Genomic DNA, 19642 nt, shown 5'->3' on the forward strand with positions numbered 1-19642 from the left:
CTCTCATATGCTTTCTCCCTTTCGCTCAGCATCCCGGATTGTATTCCAGATCTCAAGAGATCCTTTTCCAGATTTCTCTCCTTGCTCGATTTAATTATCTATGCTCGATAATAGTTTTCATCTTGGTATGTGTCCGACCACCCTTGATCCCTCCGTCTATGGAGGCGGCTGACATGGCGCCAACACATGACTGTAAGCTGTGCCAGACTGGGAACATCATACCAGGGATACTGCATGCAATACTGCCCTTGGCCACATCCACTCTCTTAAACCTCCTATCCCGAACAAAGTGCTTGGCTCTCTAGAGAGTTTCTGGCAGACATCAAGCAATATCACACACTCGCCTTAGCTGATTGACGAGTACTGGCTATATGACAAGCCCCCCGTCTTGCCGTCAGTGGGAGCCAAAGGTGGTTCAGGTCACTTTTGCTTGCCACCTCAGATTGCCTCTCAACCCAGGATCTCCTTTTGGCAGCGTACGGGTCGAAACACACGGCAAACGCGGCGGCCTAATTTGGTCCACGGAGCATATTTTATTTCTGCTCCACCCTCCGAGGTATATACCTCAGCGAGCTCTCTTCCATCCAGGGGACGCGCCACATATGGGTTTCAGGCTACCCCGCGTTGTGTGTTCGTGTGGGTATTTTTTTTTAATGTGGCGTAGGCAGAGCAAGCTATGCACAAGTGGCCCTTCGACACCGGATCTCCACAGGTACTATCGTTGAACAATACTTTAGTAGGGCCCGTAAACTAGCCTCTTTTAACTTCTCCTTTGAAGTTTGACGTTTTCATACCTACCCCATCCACCAAGGTGATGAGGGGTTCAGGATCAAACTTGTCTTCTTTATTTTGCATCATTTAGCCGTATGCTTCCTGAAGCATCGTCTGGTCGTCTGGGGGTGAGGGAGTCTGGGCTCTACTCAGTTATCTACGTCTCTCAGCATCGGTCTAAGGAGCACTTAGAGGTATTCAACCCTAGCTCCTACGTTCCTCTGCATCAAGCAGGAGAGTAAGAGTTTAACTTTGTGACCTACGTTCCTCTGCATCAGTTTAAGCAGCGTTTCGTATTTATTACCTAGTGGCCTTCGTCTACCAGCGTTCTAACCTTCTTAAAAATTGTCCTTACGTAGTTGTTTACTGCGTACCAGCCATCTTTTGACGCTAGCATAGCTGTCATCATTGATTCAGGGGTCACCCTACTCTAAAGGTAATGCTTGAGTTCTTCTCGTTCCATTTCGTATCGCGAACAGTTACAGAATACATGCGCCGCATCTTCGTTTGCTTCCAAACATACTAGGCAATTTCGGATTATCCTCTATCTTCAAGCGGTGTAAGTAGGCTCGAAAGCATCCGTGTCCGCTCAAAAACTGCATAAGGTAGTAATTCACTTCCCCCTGACGTCTATTGGTCCAGCCAACAATACGTAGTATGAGGCGGTGCGTCCATCGCCCGTTCCGTAATGGTCGGCTGAGAGTTAATTTCGTGTCCGTCCACTGACAGCGTTATTGTCTCTATTTTCTTCCTAATAGATATAAGGATAGCCTCCGTTTTATGGCTAGCAAGCTTAAGTCCGGTCTGCTTTAGCCAATAGTACATGATGTTCTACAATAATTCGCCAAGCACTGACCCTTGTGGGATCCCTCCGGTTACTTGAAAGGTTTTTGTGCCGCTCTCTGTGTGATACAAAAAGGTTCTGTCTTTTAATTAGTCAGAAATAATCCTTCTTATATATGCGGGTACCTTTTTTTCCGTAGTGCCTCGTGTATCTTGTCCCAGCTGGCTAAGTTAAACGCATTTCTACCATCCAGTGTAATAGTAGCACAGTACTTCTTGAACCCTCCTTCCCATCTTTTTCCTTCTGTTGCAGTTCTAGCGGTGTCGGCTACTAAGCTTACGGCATCAAAAGTGGAGCGTTTTTTCCTGAAGCCGTATTGATATTCCGCTAGTCCGCCTGGTTTTCTAACGACTTGGTCCATTATAACGCCGATTATGCGCTCTAAAATCTTGCCTGGGTGTCCAGCATGCAGAGTGGTCTGTATGAGCTTCTCTAGGTGGCTCATCTCTTTTTGGTAGTAGCACCAGGCGTTGCTTCTTTCAGTTATTAGGAAACGTCCTTTCTTTAAGACATAAATTGTACAAGTCTACGAAGACATCGGGGCGTGCCTGTATAGCTTGTTTCAATGCAATATTGGGAATGCCATCCAGGCCTGAAGCCTTGTTGTTCCCAATTCTTTTGCATGCAGCCAGTAATTTCTCTGTGGTGATTGTTGGAATGATTTTGTCATTTTCCTTCACTTCAGGAATAGCTGTTTGTTTCAGTTGAAGGGGAAACAGTGTGGTCACAATACGATCTAGCAATTTCGGCCTCTTAGGAGGGGGGATATAACCTCCCTTTATCTTCTTCATTACCACTTGGTACAGTTGCTTCCAGAGATCAAGCTCAACCGCGTCCTGTAACTCTTTCAGGTACCGTAGTTTATTTTTTTGGATTTTTTCGAGTATCCGTTTAGCATCCTTCATTTCTCTATTTAGGGCGTCTACTATTTCTCTACCACGACTAGTTTTGTAGTATTTATTCTGAGCCCGCTGTTCCTGTCTTCTTGTTTGATGACACTTTTTGCAGGATGCGTTAATTTCTTTAACCCAAGTAAAAGAGTACTAAAATCCGGTCAGAATCGCGATTTTTTTCTCAACTTTATAACAGTTGTCTAAATGGTTCTATCGACGTGTTAGGAGTACTATAGCAGCTGTAAATGTGTGCGCCTGCGACCTTAGCGCGTACGAATCCTTTATTACGTCATGTCATTTTTTTCTGGAAAGCGGTGTCTCAGCATACTTATATCGCCGCTTTACCAGTACTGTCCATATCCCACGACGGTTTGTCCAGGTCTCTGTATTGTTCACACACGATGGCTATGTCGATTCTTGTCTCACGAACATACTGGCTCAGTAGGTCCTGTGCAGTCGCGTAGTGATTCATATTCAACTGCACTATTTTCATGTTCTTCGTCTGTCAGTGGCTTCTACTGCAGCTCGGTAAAATATGCATGCATAGTTATCAGCTGCGTGGTCACTCTTCTTACCTGTACCTCCTTTGCAGAGTACACAGTTGGGTTGGTTCTTACACTCCTCTGCTTTGTGCCTATCTTTTCCATATCTAAATCAAAGCTTACTTCTGAAACGGTCACGGCTCTTCTAGGTCCGGTGCAGAATATTTAATTTATATTATTATCAAAGAGCTATGAACATTTATTGCCCTGTGGCGTAATTCTGACGACGGGTCAAATAAGAGAAAGATAGTTAAATATAATTGATGATTTAAGTATAGGTCAGGTCCGGGATACCAGATATTGGAGTGTTATCAAAATAATAAGATCTTGTTATATGTTTAAATAGTAACTAAAATATATTCAATGAATCGTTTTATATGAAGAATATTGCGTAAATTGCAATATTCTTTTTAACAAAAGATTGTGTAAATCCGCTTTTGATTTTTACAATGAATTTTTATTAGATACGCTTTATTCTGCGTTATCCCTAACTAATTTAAAGTGCGTTTTATAGATGTCGTATACAATCTATAAATTATATTTGTTATGTAAATGATACGCTTAAATTGTGTTATCTTTTGACTTTAAATATGCAAGTGTTAATTTTAGTGAGATACAGTTTATAATTAAGTGCGCATAAATTGCGTCACCTAATTCTACTCGAATTAAGTTTGAATCTATATATGAATTTTACTATGTTAAATTTAAGTCTAAATGATACGCCGAAATTGCGTTATCATTTGAACAAGTTTAATTTGTAATAATATTTCTAAATCAATATTTCTATTCAAGGCGTAAATTGCTCTTGAATAGAGACTAGTGCGCGTAAACTGCGCCAGAACTAGTGAATATACTAGGCTGCGCAGTGCCTTTTATATCATTCTAAGCGAGCGCGAATCGAGCCACCAAATTTAATCACACTTTCGTATATCTCTCACATATACAAATATTGCTTGCCTTTTTCTCCTTTTTCTTTGACTTTCTTGTGACGACTTCCTGCCACGCTGTCTTTTTAAGTTGATTATCCGCTGCTTTGTTTTCTTTATTTCTATCCTGTGGAGTAGTTGGGGTTTTCTCTGTAGTACTCGCCTTTCGAGATCTGAGACTCGGGGTTGTCTGGGTTTCCCGCCCCTGAGTTCCCGGGCGCTGGCATTGCTGTTATCTTCTGCCATGCAAAGATTCTTATTGGCTCGCTCTTATGATTCAGGTAAGATCTTCAATTTGCTTGTGCACATTGTGCCTGTGCCTGACATAATCCATCAGTTCATCGATTCTGCTGTCAAAGGCGATCCGAGTGCGCATTTCTTTGCGTTATGCATATAGCTCTTTTATCCCTGTCTGCATCAACCTCCATATTCATATCGCCTGCGTCTCTACATGCAGCAGGGGTCAGGTGATAAACATCTGCGGCTTCTAAGTAAGTTTAGCACCCCCCCCCCCTTTAACTCCATTGGGCCAGTGTAGATTACCGAGGCTTTTACCCTATCGGAATCGACGGCGGGACTAGGCACTGTGGCTTGATTCGCTTAGGGTAGTAATGTTGTAACAATGCACACGCACACGCTGAAAGCGGCATGCGCACAGCACACACAAGCGCGTAGACGACGCGTACGCGCACACATACACAATACGACACGCGATACGAGACGCATGCCGAGGCGACAGGAGTCGCTGAGCCTGTCTCTCTCTCTCTCTCTCTCTCTCTCTCTCTCTCTCTCTCTCTCTCTCTCTCTCTCTCTTTCGCGCAAAGCGCATAGCGCAAACAGCGCGATTAGACGTAGTAGTTAGATTAGCTAGCATCACGTATAGAATCAGTGCAACTAGAAGCACATAACCTCGGTGAGCGTCTCGTGTACGCAATACACACGCGAGCATATAATACCCGGACCGAGCAACGGCCGGAAGAAATTCTATTTGTTAATTAATGTGAATAAAGGTTATACTGGGCGAAACTAGCCCAAGAGACTCAACTCGAATATTGAATGAGAATCACATTCTGCATGCGAACCCTGCTTCCAACTTCCATTTCAGTCAGCCGAGTAGAAAAGGATCCCGCCACTATCCGCGGTCTGCTAAAGCGGATACGCTAAGTTAGCCGATGCCGATCCTTGTCGTCAAATTGACGACTTTTGCGACACGTTAGCTCCTTGTGCGCCAGCCCGAAGCTTGGCAGGGCTCATTCGAATAGATTTTGCGCGAGCAAACATGTCACAATGTTAATAACTCACTATCCATGTTTGATTTATCTTTGGGGTTTCTTCCATTAGGCTGTTTGATCCGCGGAGCATATTTTATTTCTGCTCTACCCTTCGGCCGGTTAAGGAGACCTCGACGCGTCTATGAGCATTCCCCCTATCCGCCACCCAGGGGACGCGCCACATACAGGGTATCGGCATCCCCGCGCGCGCGCGCATGTGTGTGTGTATGTGTGTGTTTGTGTTTGTGTCAAGTTTTATTTTCTTTGTTTTAACTGTAACATGATGGGAAAAAAGTCCGTTTTTACATTTTTACCTTATTTTTTCATAGCGTTTTTTTTTTTTTTTTTGTTTTAAGAGTTCAGTTTTATCTAATATAGTTATAGAAAAAATTAATTAAAGTGAATTGTTTAATATGTAATTTTAAGAAAGAAAATTACCTATCTGTAACCGCAGAAAATTTATTTTATCGTTCCTTGTTCTTTTATTATACACCATAAAGCGCAATTTATTAAAATTGTTTGCACTTAACAACTAAAAGTCAAACCTTTCTAAAAATTTACATGATTATTGAAGATGTAAAGACCGTACTATATGGTTGGACGGGCTATGCGAGTTTTTCATATAATTATTTATTCGCGAGAACTAGCCTTTGGCTCGAGAGCCTGTTCTATTACTAAAGTTACACGCGGACTGTGGAATTGAGGATGTTCCGCGCTGCTAGTCTGCGCGGGCACGTATTTGCGTGCGGACGGTATTTTGTCCGAGATTGCGTTTAGTTGACGTGTGAGTGTCCGCTGTACTTACAGTCATTGCAGGCAAGTCTCTTGTGACACTTCCGTGTCCTGCGGACTCCGCGTTATGTCCGCTTAACTCGTCTCGTGTGTAGACGCTGATGGTTCGTCCACAAGTATGTACTCTGATAAATGTACTCTTACCTGCACGTCGTGACTGCGAAGCTGATTTGAATTTATTTGTTCTGATTGAGGTTTAGTTAATATTATCAATTTGGTACACAAGGGTTTTATTTATATTGATTGTTATCTTTTTATTGACCCAGAGCACTTCACAGGCGTTCAGTTTACAGAGTTAACGGAATTTCGCTAAATTTAGTTTAGGATGTTGTCGTTTTACAGTAGTATTTAGTAAGTTTAGTCTTATTTATTTATTAATTGTAAAGTACCTATGATTCATCTTAACAACTTACTATTATTATAATCCTGCGCACTTTAGATGGTTCTAATCACCCTTTGTGGCAGATGCTGACTGTATGATCTACACGCGTTTACGTGGCAATTGTAAATAAGGATAGTCAACTGCTCTTGCTAACGCCGGATATTCCACTCGACGATCCTTAGCTTGTACTTCTCTCTGTGGCACTGATCTGTATTGAAAGGGTTCTCCGGTGTATGTTATGCCAAGGGACGGATTTAGCACGCTCCCAAGGTGTAGGATCGATTTAGCACGCTCAAAAAACTAACACTAGCAAACACCGCCGCTTTACCTTAGAATAAGTTGTAGCCGCCAGTAAATAAGTCACTATGCAAAAAGGCACTGCGTGTATCGGCTCAGGTGTTTTTAAAGCTCCGGTACCGATTCACGCAGTTATGAAATTGAGATGAGAAAGATCGCGTTAGTCCAATCAGCATTTGCCACAAAGGATCGACGCGTACATACACAACTTTAATTTTGAGTTATTTCATGAGGCACATCCGTAGAGAAACACGAAAAACTTAAAAATCTAATTATTCTATGAAATTCGATAACTGTTGTTTCAACCTTCAGCGTGTCTACGCTAAGAATTTAGCATATGCATGCTACGGTTACTGATTTTCGTTCAAATGCCATTTATTATTGCGTTAATATTTTTGTTTAAAAAGAAGTTTATAAAAAGAAAAGCAACTTACTTTTGGTTTATCATAATTCATTGCATTTGGTTAGTTTTAAGTAATTTTCTACCGTGCACTTGTTCAGTTTGACTCAGTCTGCTAAAGTTGGGTTTTTGACTCCCTTAATATAAAATTCATTTTGTAATGTGTAATTATTTTGTTTAGGTTCAAGGTGGAGAGTGAAAAAACTTACCTATAAAATCAGTAAATATCCGAGGGTTTTGGAAAAAGGAGCTGTAGACAAAGAAATTGCAAAAGCATTTTCTGTTTGGTCCGATTATACAAACCTTCAGTTTACGCCAAAAAAATCTGGACAAGTAAGTAAATAGTATTTACACAACCTTTATGATCCGAAAAATGCATAATTTAACATATTTAAGAATGCATAATTATTTAATAATCACTAGACCACTTATATACGTTATACTGTGACAGTGCATATGCCCTCACAACAGCTCGGCATAAGCCCAGCATATACACGCGCGTGAAGCGCGCACACACACACACACACATACAAACACGCAATGCGACGACTATCAAGGCGGCAGGAGCCGCGCGCGAAGCATAGAAGTAGAATAGGAGAGAGAGAGGGGGGCAAAAGGAAAGCAGCGCGATAATAGCCGATGCTGACTAATAAACACGCAACAAGAGAGAATGAGATAGCATTGATAGAATCGATCGAAGAAGGACTATCGATCAGCAAAGAGAAGCGCGACCCGCTCTCTCGACTCTCGACTCTGATAGCGACCACACGTGGCCAGGAGCCACGAAAGCCGGCCAGCCGTCGGAGCCGCTCATCTCTAAGGGCGCGGCTCCAGATCAGACCATCAAGCCGAGGACCATGACATCATGCCCAGGCTAAGGCAACCCAGTGCCTGCAGCTCCCGCCAATGCCACGAGAAGGAGTTCAGTGGGCCGCCGACCAAACGGCGCTGATGAGGTGGAACCCAGAGCAACCAGCCCATCCAGCAGCGGCAACGCGTGGGCAAACCCGTGAGTCTGTTCTGTGTCGGCGAATAGCCCATCTATCTCTCTCTCGGTTAATTTGACGCATGGCACACCACGTGCAGAAAAGCACGAGTGAGTATATAGCTTAGCGTAGGGCCAAGGGCAAAGCCCGATTGTCGCGCATAGTGCGCCGGCCGATCTCGATGGTCGTCTCGACGCACAACACACGCACACACGATTGCACGTAATGCACATTGTTATTTCGAGTGAATAAACGTTCTGAGGGCAGATGAAGCCCGAAGATTCTCTTAGCATAAATTATTAGAGTGTTATTATTGTGCATGCTAAAACCCTTGCTTCCATTCATAAATAAGCCGAGCACAGGACTCCGCCACTCTCCGCGGTGCGTCAAGACGGAGATGCTGAGCAGCCGAGGCGAGTTCCTGGTCGTCACCCGACGATCCTCTTGTTAACGTGGTAGCCTTGCGCGTTGGTCGCAAAGCTCGGTGGGACACACTTATCCTATTTCGCACTAGCAAGGTCGAAATAGGATAAGTGTGTCCCACGTTACAGTACTAAAATACGAAAAATGGCTGCATGCAAATCTTCATATATGACTGCATAATTCTGTGCATTTTTAGCGATAGAAGGACCTGCATTAAAATCAGTGCGTGATTATGCACTATACCGTCTGCATTAATGTTTGCACAATGCACTATATACCATTATGCACAACTATATTCCCGTATAGTGGATTAACTATACAAAGGCTATAGCCGGGTTACTATGGTGAAATGGCCCCCTTGGAAAATGTATATATGTTATATACCATTCGATGGGGGATAAAAAAAAACTCCCATAGCCAAATTTTTAGCTCTCTGCCTAGTGCGCATGCGCAGTAACGTCGATAAACGTGTTTTTTTGATTTTATTTTTTTCTGAAGTCCCTATAGGATAAAAATTTTTTTAAAAATTCACATTGGTGTATTTTTATGTAATGAATAACTGCAATTTTTTTGGGATTACATAACCTCAAATATCGGATCTAAAAAAATTATTAAAGTTTTCAATCGATATTTTGACCCCCTTGTTTTTGAGGTGCAACTTTTTAAGTAGACTTTTTTTGTGTACTTTTTCCCGTTCTTTACGATGGCACTAACGTTTTTTCCTTAAAAATGGTGGCACAACTCGATTTGAGCCAAAAACTGATTTTTTTGCCATTTTTTCACGTTTTTAGCTGGTTATGTTACAATTTAGTTACTAAAGTGACTCCTTTTGAGTAGTTTTGCATATCTTCCCATGAAAACATAATCAAATGAAATATTTTGTTCGCTCCAAGCCGTATTTTTTATATTATCTTACGTTTTCAATGATGGTCTTATCAGAATTTGAGGTAATAAAGGGTTTCTCTCTATATATAAAAAGAATATCGCCGCTGTCAGTGTCTGCTTTTCTCTTTAACCTAAAAATGCCCTCATTTGAGTGATTTAACGCCGAAAAAGGCCATTTTTGGTACCATGTAACCCAAAACTAACCTAAAAATGTCATAATGCAAGGGTTTTCACGCAAAAAAGCCTGTTTTTAGCTAAACATAGCCTTGAAATCGATCGTTTGAGGGTACTTTTGGCGTCTTGTGGTCTTAAAAAGGCCATATTTGGCTTATCTGCCTCTACTTAATTGATTATTCAAAATCTATTGACAGTAATAATTATCAGGTAAAAAGGAATTGAAGTTAAGTATGTTCAATTCGTACAAAGTATAATTTATTATCTTCATAGGCTATTTAAAATAAATTATGGAACGTATACAAGTAGCTTTTTAAAAATAACGAATGTTCACAATAGAAAAAATGATTCACTCATCATTGTCACTATCTTCATCAATACACACTTCAATTTGATCATTAAGAAACATTTTAGACAGAATTTCAGCTGGTCGTATGATCTTTGATAAATATCTTCCATGTGAAAGATAATAGATTATGGCAGCAATATGCGCACAACATCCTATAGTACGGTTACCGTTAGCACAATCACAACAGTGTCTTAAGATGCTAGAATAACCAATACCATTTGGTTTATACTCAACGAAACATTTGTATTGTTTTCTGTTAATATGCCTGGATTGAACTTCAAGTTTGAGAATATTGTTAGTCTCTTTTGAATATCCAATCTTCAAATTATTATCTGCGTCAAGCATTTCCGTTAAGTAAGATATTGTCTGTTTAAGCTGATATGTTCCTGTAAACAGAATTTTCAAATCTTTTATTGTTTATTCAGGAAAGTCTGGTAAATCATCCGAAGTTATTATTTTAAATGGTAGTTTCCGACGACTCCATCTTTTGTCTGCTACTAAAACTGCTAATGTATTTTCAACATTTTTTCTAGATTGCATAGCACTAAATATTTCATCTTGCATGTCTTCATCAGAATCTAGGCGTTTGCCAAACAAGTTATTTAAGTAGCAAGAAATTTTACAATAAGATCCAGTATTTTTCACCATTTTATTATCAAGTTTGATCTAATAACCTATATTTTTTCTTTTGAACTCCGTGCACTGCTTCAACAACCCATCGCAGTTTTGTCGTGAATATTGTTTCATTTGATTCTTGCGTAGAAAGTTGAGATTTTGAACCTTTGAGTGCAGGCATCAAAACAATATAACGCATATTTTCTAATTTTTGTTTAATGTCCCTGAAACCTCTATCCAGTATAAAAATATCCCCTTGGCGAAGAAGTTTCTGTAAAATATTCTGCTTCTCTTCCAATATTTCAATCAGTATTGTAGCATCACTTTTATTTGCAAGATATGGACCTAACTGGTCAACAACATAACCATTAGTAGTACATATAGTAAATGGTTTAGTCAGAGGAACTTTTTTTTGGCCTGAATAAGATTTTCTTTGGTACTCGTTATTAGAGCTTTTTTCATGCCTTATATAAGTACCATCAGCAATCAAAATAAGTTGTTTACCAGGATGTAATTTCTTTGCCATATTAGAAGTTTGATTTTCAATCAATTCATTTCTGTCTACATTTTCTAATCCAAAGTGTTTTGGTAGTAAATCTTTTTCGAAAGATAATAATACTGATTGACAAAAACGAGATACTTGTTGTTCGCTTTCAATGTCAAATATTGTAGAGATGAGCGAGTTAGAATTCCCAGAGCGCATTTTGAATAAAAATACGACAATGGCTTGTGTCGCTGTCCTTACACAGGAATTCTTCAGAGAAGTGAGTTGATCTTTAAGATAATTAATATTTTCCCACGTTAATCCCGTAAAAACTTTCAATTTTTTTTCAGGCATGGAAAATTCAGCTACTGTATCTAATAAAGTTTCGTCTGCTTTCATTGATAATTGACTCAAAAATTGTAGTAATTCATCAATATATACCGTACTTGTAGTGGAAAAAATATTAATTTTATTTAGTTCATCTTCATAAAATCTTTTTTTAATTAAATGTGTGCAACAGCATCTATTGCCATGTGGAATAAAAACATTCATTTTACTATAAACTTGAATTCGGGCCTCTAAAGGAACTAATATATTATTAGTCTGTTTTTGGTACCCACAAACAAAGCAATATTTATGTGTCGCAATCGTCCTTTGAATAAGTAATTCCGTGGTTGCTCGTACTTTTTGTTCCTTTATTGTGTATACAGATGATTGTGTACTTTCCTGAGATGATGAAGTGACAGTTAGCTGAGAAAATGATTCAGAAACATTTGAATCTTGAGACGAAGCAGTTGCTGGAACATTAACCTTTTTAGGTTTAGAGCTTGATATGTATTTGGCTAATCGCTTTCTACATGAATCACAAATTACATCATGGATGTAAATATCTTTATTTGATAATTGTTTAGCATATTCGATTTCAACTTCAGATTCGATTTCCTTTTCTCGACCAATTGATTTTCTAATATAAATATTACACATGGCACATCTTCGATCATCGCGTTTCCTGATGTTATCTGACTCTTCATTACTATTAGATGCCATATTTATTTAACCGTTAGACAAGAAGATCACTTCTGAAATAATAAAATATAAATATTTTACAATACATTTAAAAATGCTGTTAGTTAGTTTTTAAAAATCTAAAAAAATTGTTTGCCTTTTTTTAAATTAAAAACTAGAATGAATAATAAATATTACAAAAATATTATAATCTAAGTTCTTGTATAATCCAGTTTTCTCAGTAGCTTTACATGAAAAGTAAAAAAATAATATTGCCTAGTAAAAGTGAAATAAGTTGTATTTCATTTATAAGTTTTTTAAGCAAATAATTTTTTTTTGTCATAAAAACTGTATTGAAGTGCTTGCACCTAGTGATTTTATAAAATCAACAAACCTATGAAATTATTATATTCAATTTGTTTTTTTGTAAAAATATGTTCTTGTATCTAGACATGAATAATAGTGTATTTTAAAATAAATAAATAATGTTGTTTTTAATGATGTTTCATATACGTATGTGTTTAAAGCATAGGTTAGCTTGTGTTTACTTTATTCATTTTACATTTTTTTAACTTAAAAGTTAATTGACAATTAATAAGTTCGCATCCTATTAGTTCTATTTTTCATTTTTATTATTTCTCATGTATTGTTTTTATGTAAAACCAAATACTTTTTTCTCATCTCATAATAATTAACTATAGTAAAAATCACATCATATATAGTCATATGCAGATATTTATGTGCATTTTTTATTAATTTGACAGTATTTTATACATAAACAAATTAATTATTGTTCAAGACTTTCTATATTTTATCAATTTAATCATACTTGTATAATTAATATACCGCATTACATCAAAACATGCAACTCATCAATCGTCAAATCCGTTTCTAGCGAAAGTTTATTGTCATATTTTATTCAAATGTTTTTCCTTCTTAATTTTATTTAGTTAATAGTTTCAACAACTTTATGTTTAACTAATTTCTCATTTTACTTTATGTGATTAGCCTAAATTGGTTAAGTTAAATAGATAAAGACTCGTTCCCCTTACATGCATTGTACGTATATCTATATCTATAGGATTGAAAATTCATTTTTATTAATTACTTTTTTGTTAGCTTATTGATTTAAAATCTGATTGCTATTTTTGTTTTAGGATAAGATCGGATCTTTATGCGAGTACTAAAACAGTTTATAATTTAATGTTGGTTTAAACTTTTGATTTTATGCAAGAATTTAATAACGTACACAACATGTTTTTCTTATTTAGCGTATAAAAAGGTCTAATAATTATCTGTTATTATTATTACATTATTATATTATTATATTATAATATTATATTATTATATCATATTATTATATTATTATATCATATTATTATATTACTATATTATCTGTCATTATTTTTGATACAATTACTCTTAATACTACAGAATTTATAATAAAAATTTTATTTTTCTACCCATTAATAAGTCTTACTCTGCATATACCGGTAAAATACAAGTGTATTTATTATAAATACATGGGAGATTTTTTATTTATCAGTAGGTTGGTTACAGTATTTTTTTCAAAACTCAAAGTGTCGGCATAAAAATAACATTTTAGATATTAATAATAGGTTTTGATTTTAAAGAAGTTATTTAACAAAATATTAATTTATTGTGTAATATGTATTAGAAATACATATAACCCTAATATCAAAGCATATAATCTGTGATGTCAAAACTTTTGAAAAACTTTGTTAAATCTTCATTTTTTTAAAAGATATGTAAAATATATAGTACTCACTTTAAATATACAAGATTGTTAGTTTTGAAGTAAACAGCAGAAAGATTTAAAGTAGCCGCGTCAGCCTTCGGTTCCAACTAACTCCAATGTATTTGAAAATAAATACTTAACTACTTTATTATTTTTTCTAGTATTGCTATCAATTATCAGTCAAAAGCCGAAATAGTAAAAAGAAAAATCGAAACAATTTTTATTTGCTAGATTTTAATTTACTTTAAAAGTTATAAACTTATACTAACAGCGTTTTCACCATTCACTTGTATTAGTATATATTATGGAGAAAGTACAATTGAGTCCGTCGTCCCGTACCGACCTCGGGACATACCGTCTGAAATAAGCTGTTTTTACGGGATTGGCTAATTCTGTACCGTCGATTGGGTTATCGAACAGAATTAGCCAATAATATAAAAGTGACTTATTTCAGACGGTATGTCCCGGGGTCGGTACGGGACGGGACGGGACGTATTGTACTTTCTCCCTTATATAGACAATTGTAAGAAAAAAAAAAATTAGTTTTGAAAAAAACAATGTTGGCCATTGGTTTGCGCATCGTTTAATTAATTAAGAAATCAAAATACTTTATTTGTTTATGCTCCTGATAATTCTTAATTTTATGATTGACCATTCACTACGCAGATCGTCTGCATTGCAGCCGCCGCGTCAACCGCGCGGCCAAGCATAACCTTTTATTATAAATAAAAATAAACAATAAACAAAAAAGTGCGACAGAGACAATACTTTCGACCAATCACAGAACGTTTAAAAAGAACATAACATTAGCCATCAGTTTTATAATAAGGTGATATCACAATTCTGATAAGACCATCATTGAAAACGTAAGATAATATAAAAAATACGGCTTGGAGCGAACAAAATATTTCATTTGATTATGTTTTCATGGGAAGATATGCAAAACTACTCAAAAGGAGTCACTTTAGTAACTAAATTGTAACATAACCAGCTAAAAACGTGAAAAAATGGCTAAAAAAATCAGTTTTTGGCTCAAATCGAGTTGTGCCACCATTTTTAAGGAAAAAACGTTAGTGCCATCGTAAAGAACGGGAAAAAGTACACAAAAAAAGTCTACTTAAAAAGTTGCACCTCAAAAACAAGGGGGTCAAAATATCGATTGAAAACTTTAATAATTTTTTTAGATCCGATATTTGAGGTTATGTAATCCCAAAAAAATTGCAGTTATTCGTGACATAAAAATACACCAATGTGAATTTTTTAAAAAATTTTTATCCTATAGGGACTTCAGAAAAAAATAAAATCAAAAAAACACGTTTATCGACGTTACTGCGCATGCGCACTAGGCAGAGAGCTAAAAATTTGGCTATGGGAGTTTTTTTTTATCCCCCATCGAATGGTATATAACATATATACATTTTCCAAGGGGGCCATTTCACCATAGTAACCCGGCTATAGCCTTTTGCGTAATTTGTGCATGAAATTGCTCATGGTTTTATGTATAAATCGATCTATAAAATTTTGCAAAAGCTATTGTTCGTAACTCGATTTCTATAATAATAATATGTGTATGATAAATTTAGTAAAAGACATTTCTATCATTTCATTCATTGTGTATATTGTTCCGCATATTACTTTACATATTTTTCTTCGATACAATTCTCATGAAAATGACATGCAGAAAATTATGCAAGAAAAGTTGCAATTAATCCCGTACACATGCACTTTGCAAATAATCTGATATATAGTTACGTAGTACAACATTAACAATCCAAGGCATAATCGTTTGTACTGCATTGTAATAGTATATTTCGATACAAGTGCGCAAAAGTTGATTCTACACGAGTTATTTTTCGATACAGGGGCGGAAAATGTGCTTAAACGCACGCGTAGCGTGCGTAAAAGTGCATTTACGCACACTGTATCAAACAAAGATTAATGCAGACAGTAGTGTATAAACATATTGTTGGAGTGACAAATCAAAATTACACTCGTTAAGGCATACTAGATTTTATTTAAGTCACAAGCGAGATCAGAAGCTGTTGCTGTAGCTGTAGTCGGTACGCAAGTGAAGCGACAGCGCACGAGCTCTGGAGAGCGAGCACATGCAGCAATAGCACATATGCAGATTTTTAGATAGGCGCTTCTTGTATATGCAGATTTTCATGCAGGCTTACTACTATAAACAAAAAAATCACAGTAATTTATTACAAGTACAAATCTTAGTCATGAATACAAGCACATTTCAATTTGTATCGCAAAGACTTTTTTCTACTTGTGAGAGTCCACTCGCAATCACGCACGCGACATACACACATTCGCACCGCAGCGTACAATCCAGTACGCTGAGCGGGAATCCACCCGGCCTGGTTTCACTCTCCGAATCTAGCACATACTCGTACCACAGCGCAGAGCCAGACTAGATTCACTTACCGAATCCATCATACTCTCGTACAGCTTTCTCGCACCTAACCTAAGCCTATATACACATTAATAACTTTACCGCTAATTTGTAGCTCGCTTAGTCTACACACTAAGCTTGCATATTACACGTGAACCTACAATGACGCATGTAACCTGATTACTCTAATTTATCCTCGCAATAAGACGCAATTACACGTACATTAAAATTAAGTGCCTTAAGCTAGCCACACTACTTGCGAAAATACATTCGCAAGTACATCGATGATACACACATCCACATCACAGCGCAGAATCCACTATGCTACCCGGAAATTCACCCGACCTGGATTTACTCTCCGATTCCATCGTTCACTCATACATGGCATACTTACATCCTATCCATGTACAAGCTAACATACTTATTGCTTAGACTACAAACTAAGCCTTACATCGTACACGCGACCTTACACTAACACATGTAAGCTAATCTTAATCCTTAAACTACTTGCGAAAACGCACCGATACACACGCACACGCACGATCTTCTGCTGTAGTTGACCCATCTGCGCTGATTGATTGCGTCCCTGCGCCGCATTTCTTGGTCCTCTTGCTGCATTGCTGCAGCCCGTGGACAGCTGATCAGCCACTCGACGCTGTCGTCTTTACGCTGCGTCTCTCTTCCCGCATCTTAAGTCCGGTTGCTTGGCCGCTCCGTCTTCCGGTATACCTGCCGCACCGGCCTTACACCTCCGGCCGATCTCGCCTAACCCAAGCGAATTAGTTTTATGGCCCAATCGGGCCCTTCGCTGCAGCGCTCGGACTCTCGGAGAATCCCCAAACATGGCTGTCATCCGCTTCGGTCTGTCGTAATACACCTACTCTTGCCTATCATAAACGAAAAACTTTCTCGGCATCTTTTCGCGCACACCCGAACTGTGTGGCGCTAATCCTTCCCGAAAACTTCAAAACACGCTTTGCAAAAGGTAGCGTCCTTTCTAAAGCGTCGTGACGCGGTTTCTCACGCGTCTCCCACTGATAATAAAAACGCCAAAACACGCGCGCTTTCAATCAACAACTTTACATTATCACGTAGCCGTCAAAGCTAATTTTTGTCTACGTAAACCTACGACTTTCAAAAGTTCGTACTTCGCGGATCACACGCACTTCAAGTGTCGTTGCATAATTTGCCCGACGCATGTCACACATCTTGCGTCGGCATTTACACACACGCGCGCAGAATCCACTTCGCGCGTATCTGCACAGCTTCTAACTCGCGTCCGCAACACTCACGCAGCTAGGCCTTGTTCGCTCAAAACATAGCTGCAACTCACTGCTGCAGGTCTTCCGCCGCATCTCTCCGGTCCTTAGCAGTTGATCCGCTTGCAGTCTGCACGGTCGTCTCGCTGCATCCTTGGAGCCCTTCTCCAACTGATCATTCACTCGACGCTGCCTTATCCTCGCTGCGTCTTGCTTCCGACTCCCGGCCGGCTCATTGCCCACCTCGGCGACCGGCATATCTGCCGCATGTGGGCCCAAATCTTTGGCCGCTCTCAAACCCAAACGGCTTAAGGGGATATCGTCCCAAAAGTTTAGCAAATCCGCAACGGGGTATTTTGTATATCCAAACTTCTAGAAAAACAGAAAGTCCGATCGAATTTTTCTTTCGGTAGAACGATTCATTAAACTTAACACTATGGCACTACAGACTCGGTTTTTCATTTCCAAACTTTATTCAAAAAGTTTTATGTAATAGAAAAATAGTGTTTTTTGGAACGACATCCCCTTAAGCTTTATGACTCTACTGGACCCTTCGCTGCACGCATGCCTGGGGAATCCCTGAGACCCGCGCGTGGCCGCCGCCCGATCCGGCTTATCATAAAAACAGCTCCTTGTGCCTACCGTAAAACGACTTTTCCGCCGCTTACCGCGCACAACCTGACTATCTGCACTAATCCCTTCCTGAATCTTCACAACACACTCCGAAAAAGGTAGCGTCCTTTTGAAGCGTCATGACGCGACTCCTCGCGCGTCTCCTGCTGATAGTAAAAACGTGAACACACGTAGCATTTCAAGTGTCCTTGCACAGAACTCCGCGATTGCCTGATGCAGAGCACACATCTCACATCAGGACTCACTCACACACACACGACGACACCTACTCCACGACGCTCGATGCTTTTTGCCTTGAAACCTCCATACGACTTGCACATACGGCAACACTCGCGTTTTGACGACGCACTTACTTCGCAAGAAAACCGACTCTTATACTCACATTCCCACGCAATTTTTAGATATGTAAAATAACAAGTTTATACTACATTTTCTCAGAAATATTTCAAAGTATTTTATAAATATTTAAGGAATAATTTTGTTTTATTTAAGTCGAGATAAATAAGAGACTATATTTGGGTAATGCATGTTTTTTTTCATTTTGTTTTCTTCTTAAGTTAGCCTTGTAATAGTAATTTTTTTAGTTTGTGTAAAAACATTTAGGAAGTGTGTTTTGATGCATTTTAAGAAGAAATAGTGGTTTTGTAAAATATTCGTACAGACAAATGTATGTGTGTGACAATGTGTGTGTGTTCGTTCCAGATGCCTATATCTCAGCTTTTACTTATCAGTGGATTTTAATCCACTAAGTCTTATTTTCTTTGTTTTTACTGTAGCATAATGGAAAAACAGTTCGTTATTTTCCGTCATTTACATTTTGTTAACGCGTTGTTTTTATAGAGATTTTTTAGTTTTCAGATTTTAGTTTTTTCTAATAAAGTTATTAAGAAAGTTAATATAAGTAAATATTGCCTGATGATATGTACTTTAAAGAGAATATAATTACCTATATTTTTACCGCGAAAAATTCGTATTATTGTTTATTTTGAAAAAACGTTTATTTTGGAAAACTCGTTTATTTTGGAAAAATCGTTTATTTTGGAAAAATACCGTTTATTTTAAGTTTGTACGCAAAAATTTAGGACAATGGGACGGTAAAACAAAGCTTCTCAAATTGACAGAGCATAACAAATATAGCATCAAATATTATAAAATATTTTTTTAACACTCATTGCGCGAAGCGGGGTTTTTCGGGCTCGTATTCTGTGCGCGAAACACAAGATTTGTTAACTAATACGCGAAACAAATCACATAGCACGAGAAATCCCGTTGCTATATATGATAGTGTAGTTTCGCATATGCTACGCAAAAAACGAGTCCCATGAAAACCACGTTTTTAGCGCATCACTAGCGTCAAAAAATACAGTTTGATACATGTGCACGGAGTAAGCGATCCTTGCACGGGTGTTTTGTAACTCGAGCGAAGTGTACGAAAATCGCTTACTCTGCGCAATTGTTTCGACATCTACTATACAATTTTAAAAAATTATATCCTTTATTATATTAAGAAGCATTTTCGTCAGTCAAATTAAGATTTTTTTTTTCTTCAGT

The 19642-nt window shown here is 38.1% G+C and overlaps 1 protein-coding gene across 8 annotated transcripts in view; it reads left to right on the forward strand.

The window, feature by feature from the left end:
- Window positions 1-19642, forward strand: part of Mmp1 (matrix metalloproteinase 1) — a 330832-nt gene that overhangs the window by 211370 nt on the left and 99820 nt on the right. For all 8 annotated transcript variants that reach the window (XM_031928038.2, XM_032601880.1, XM_031928035.1 and 5 more), the window contains 1 exon segment: window positions 7300-7451. In XM_031928038.2, coding sequence (XP_031783898.1) covers window positions 7300-7451 — 152 coding nt within the window.

This window comes from Nasonia vitripennis (genome assembly GCF_009193385.2).
Source record: "Nasonia vitripennis strain AsymCx chromosome 4 unlocalized genomic scaffold, Nvit_psr_1.1 chr4_random0003, whole genome shotgun sequence".
In the NCBI taxonomy this organism is placed as follows: domain Eukaryota; kingdom Metazoa; phylum Arthropoda; class Insecta; order Hymenoptera; family Pteromalidae; genus Nasonia; species Nasonia vitripennis.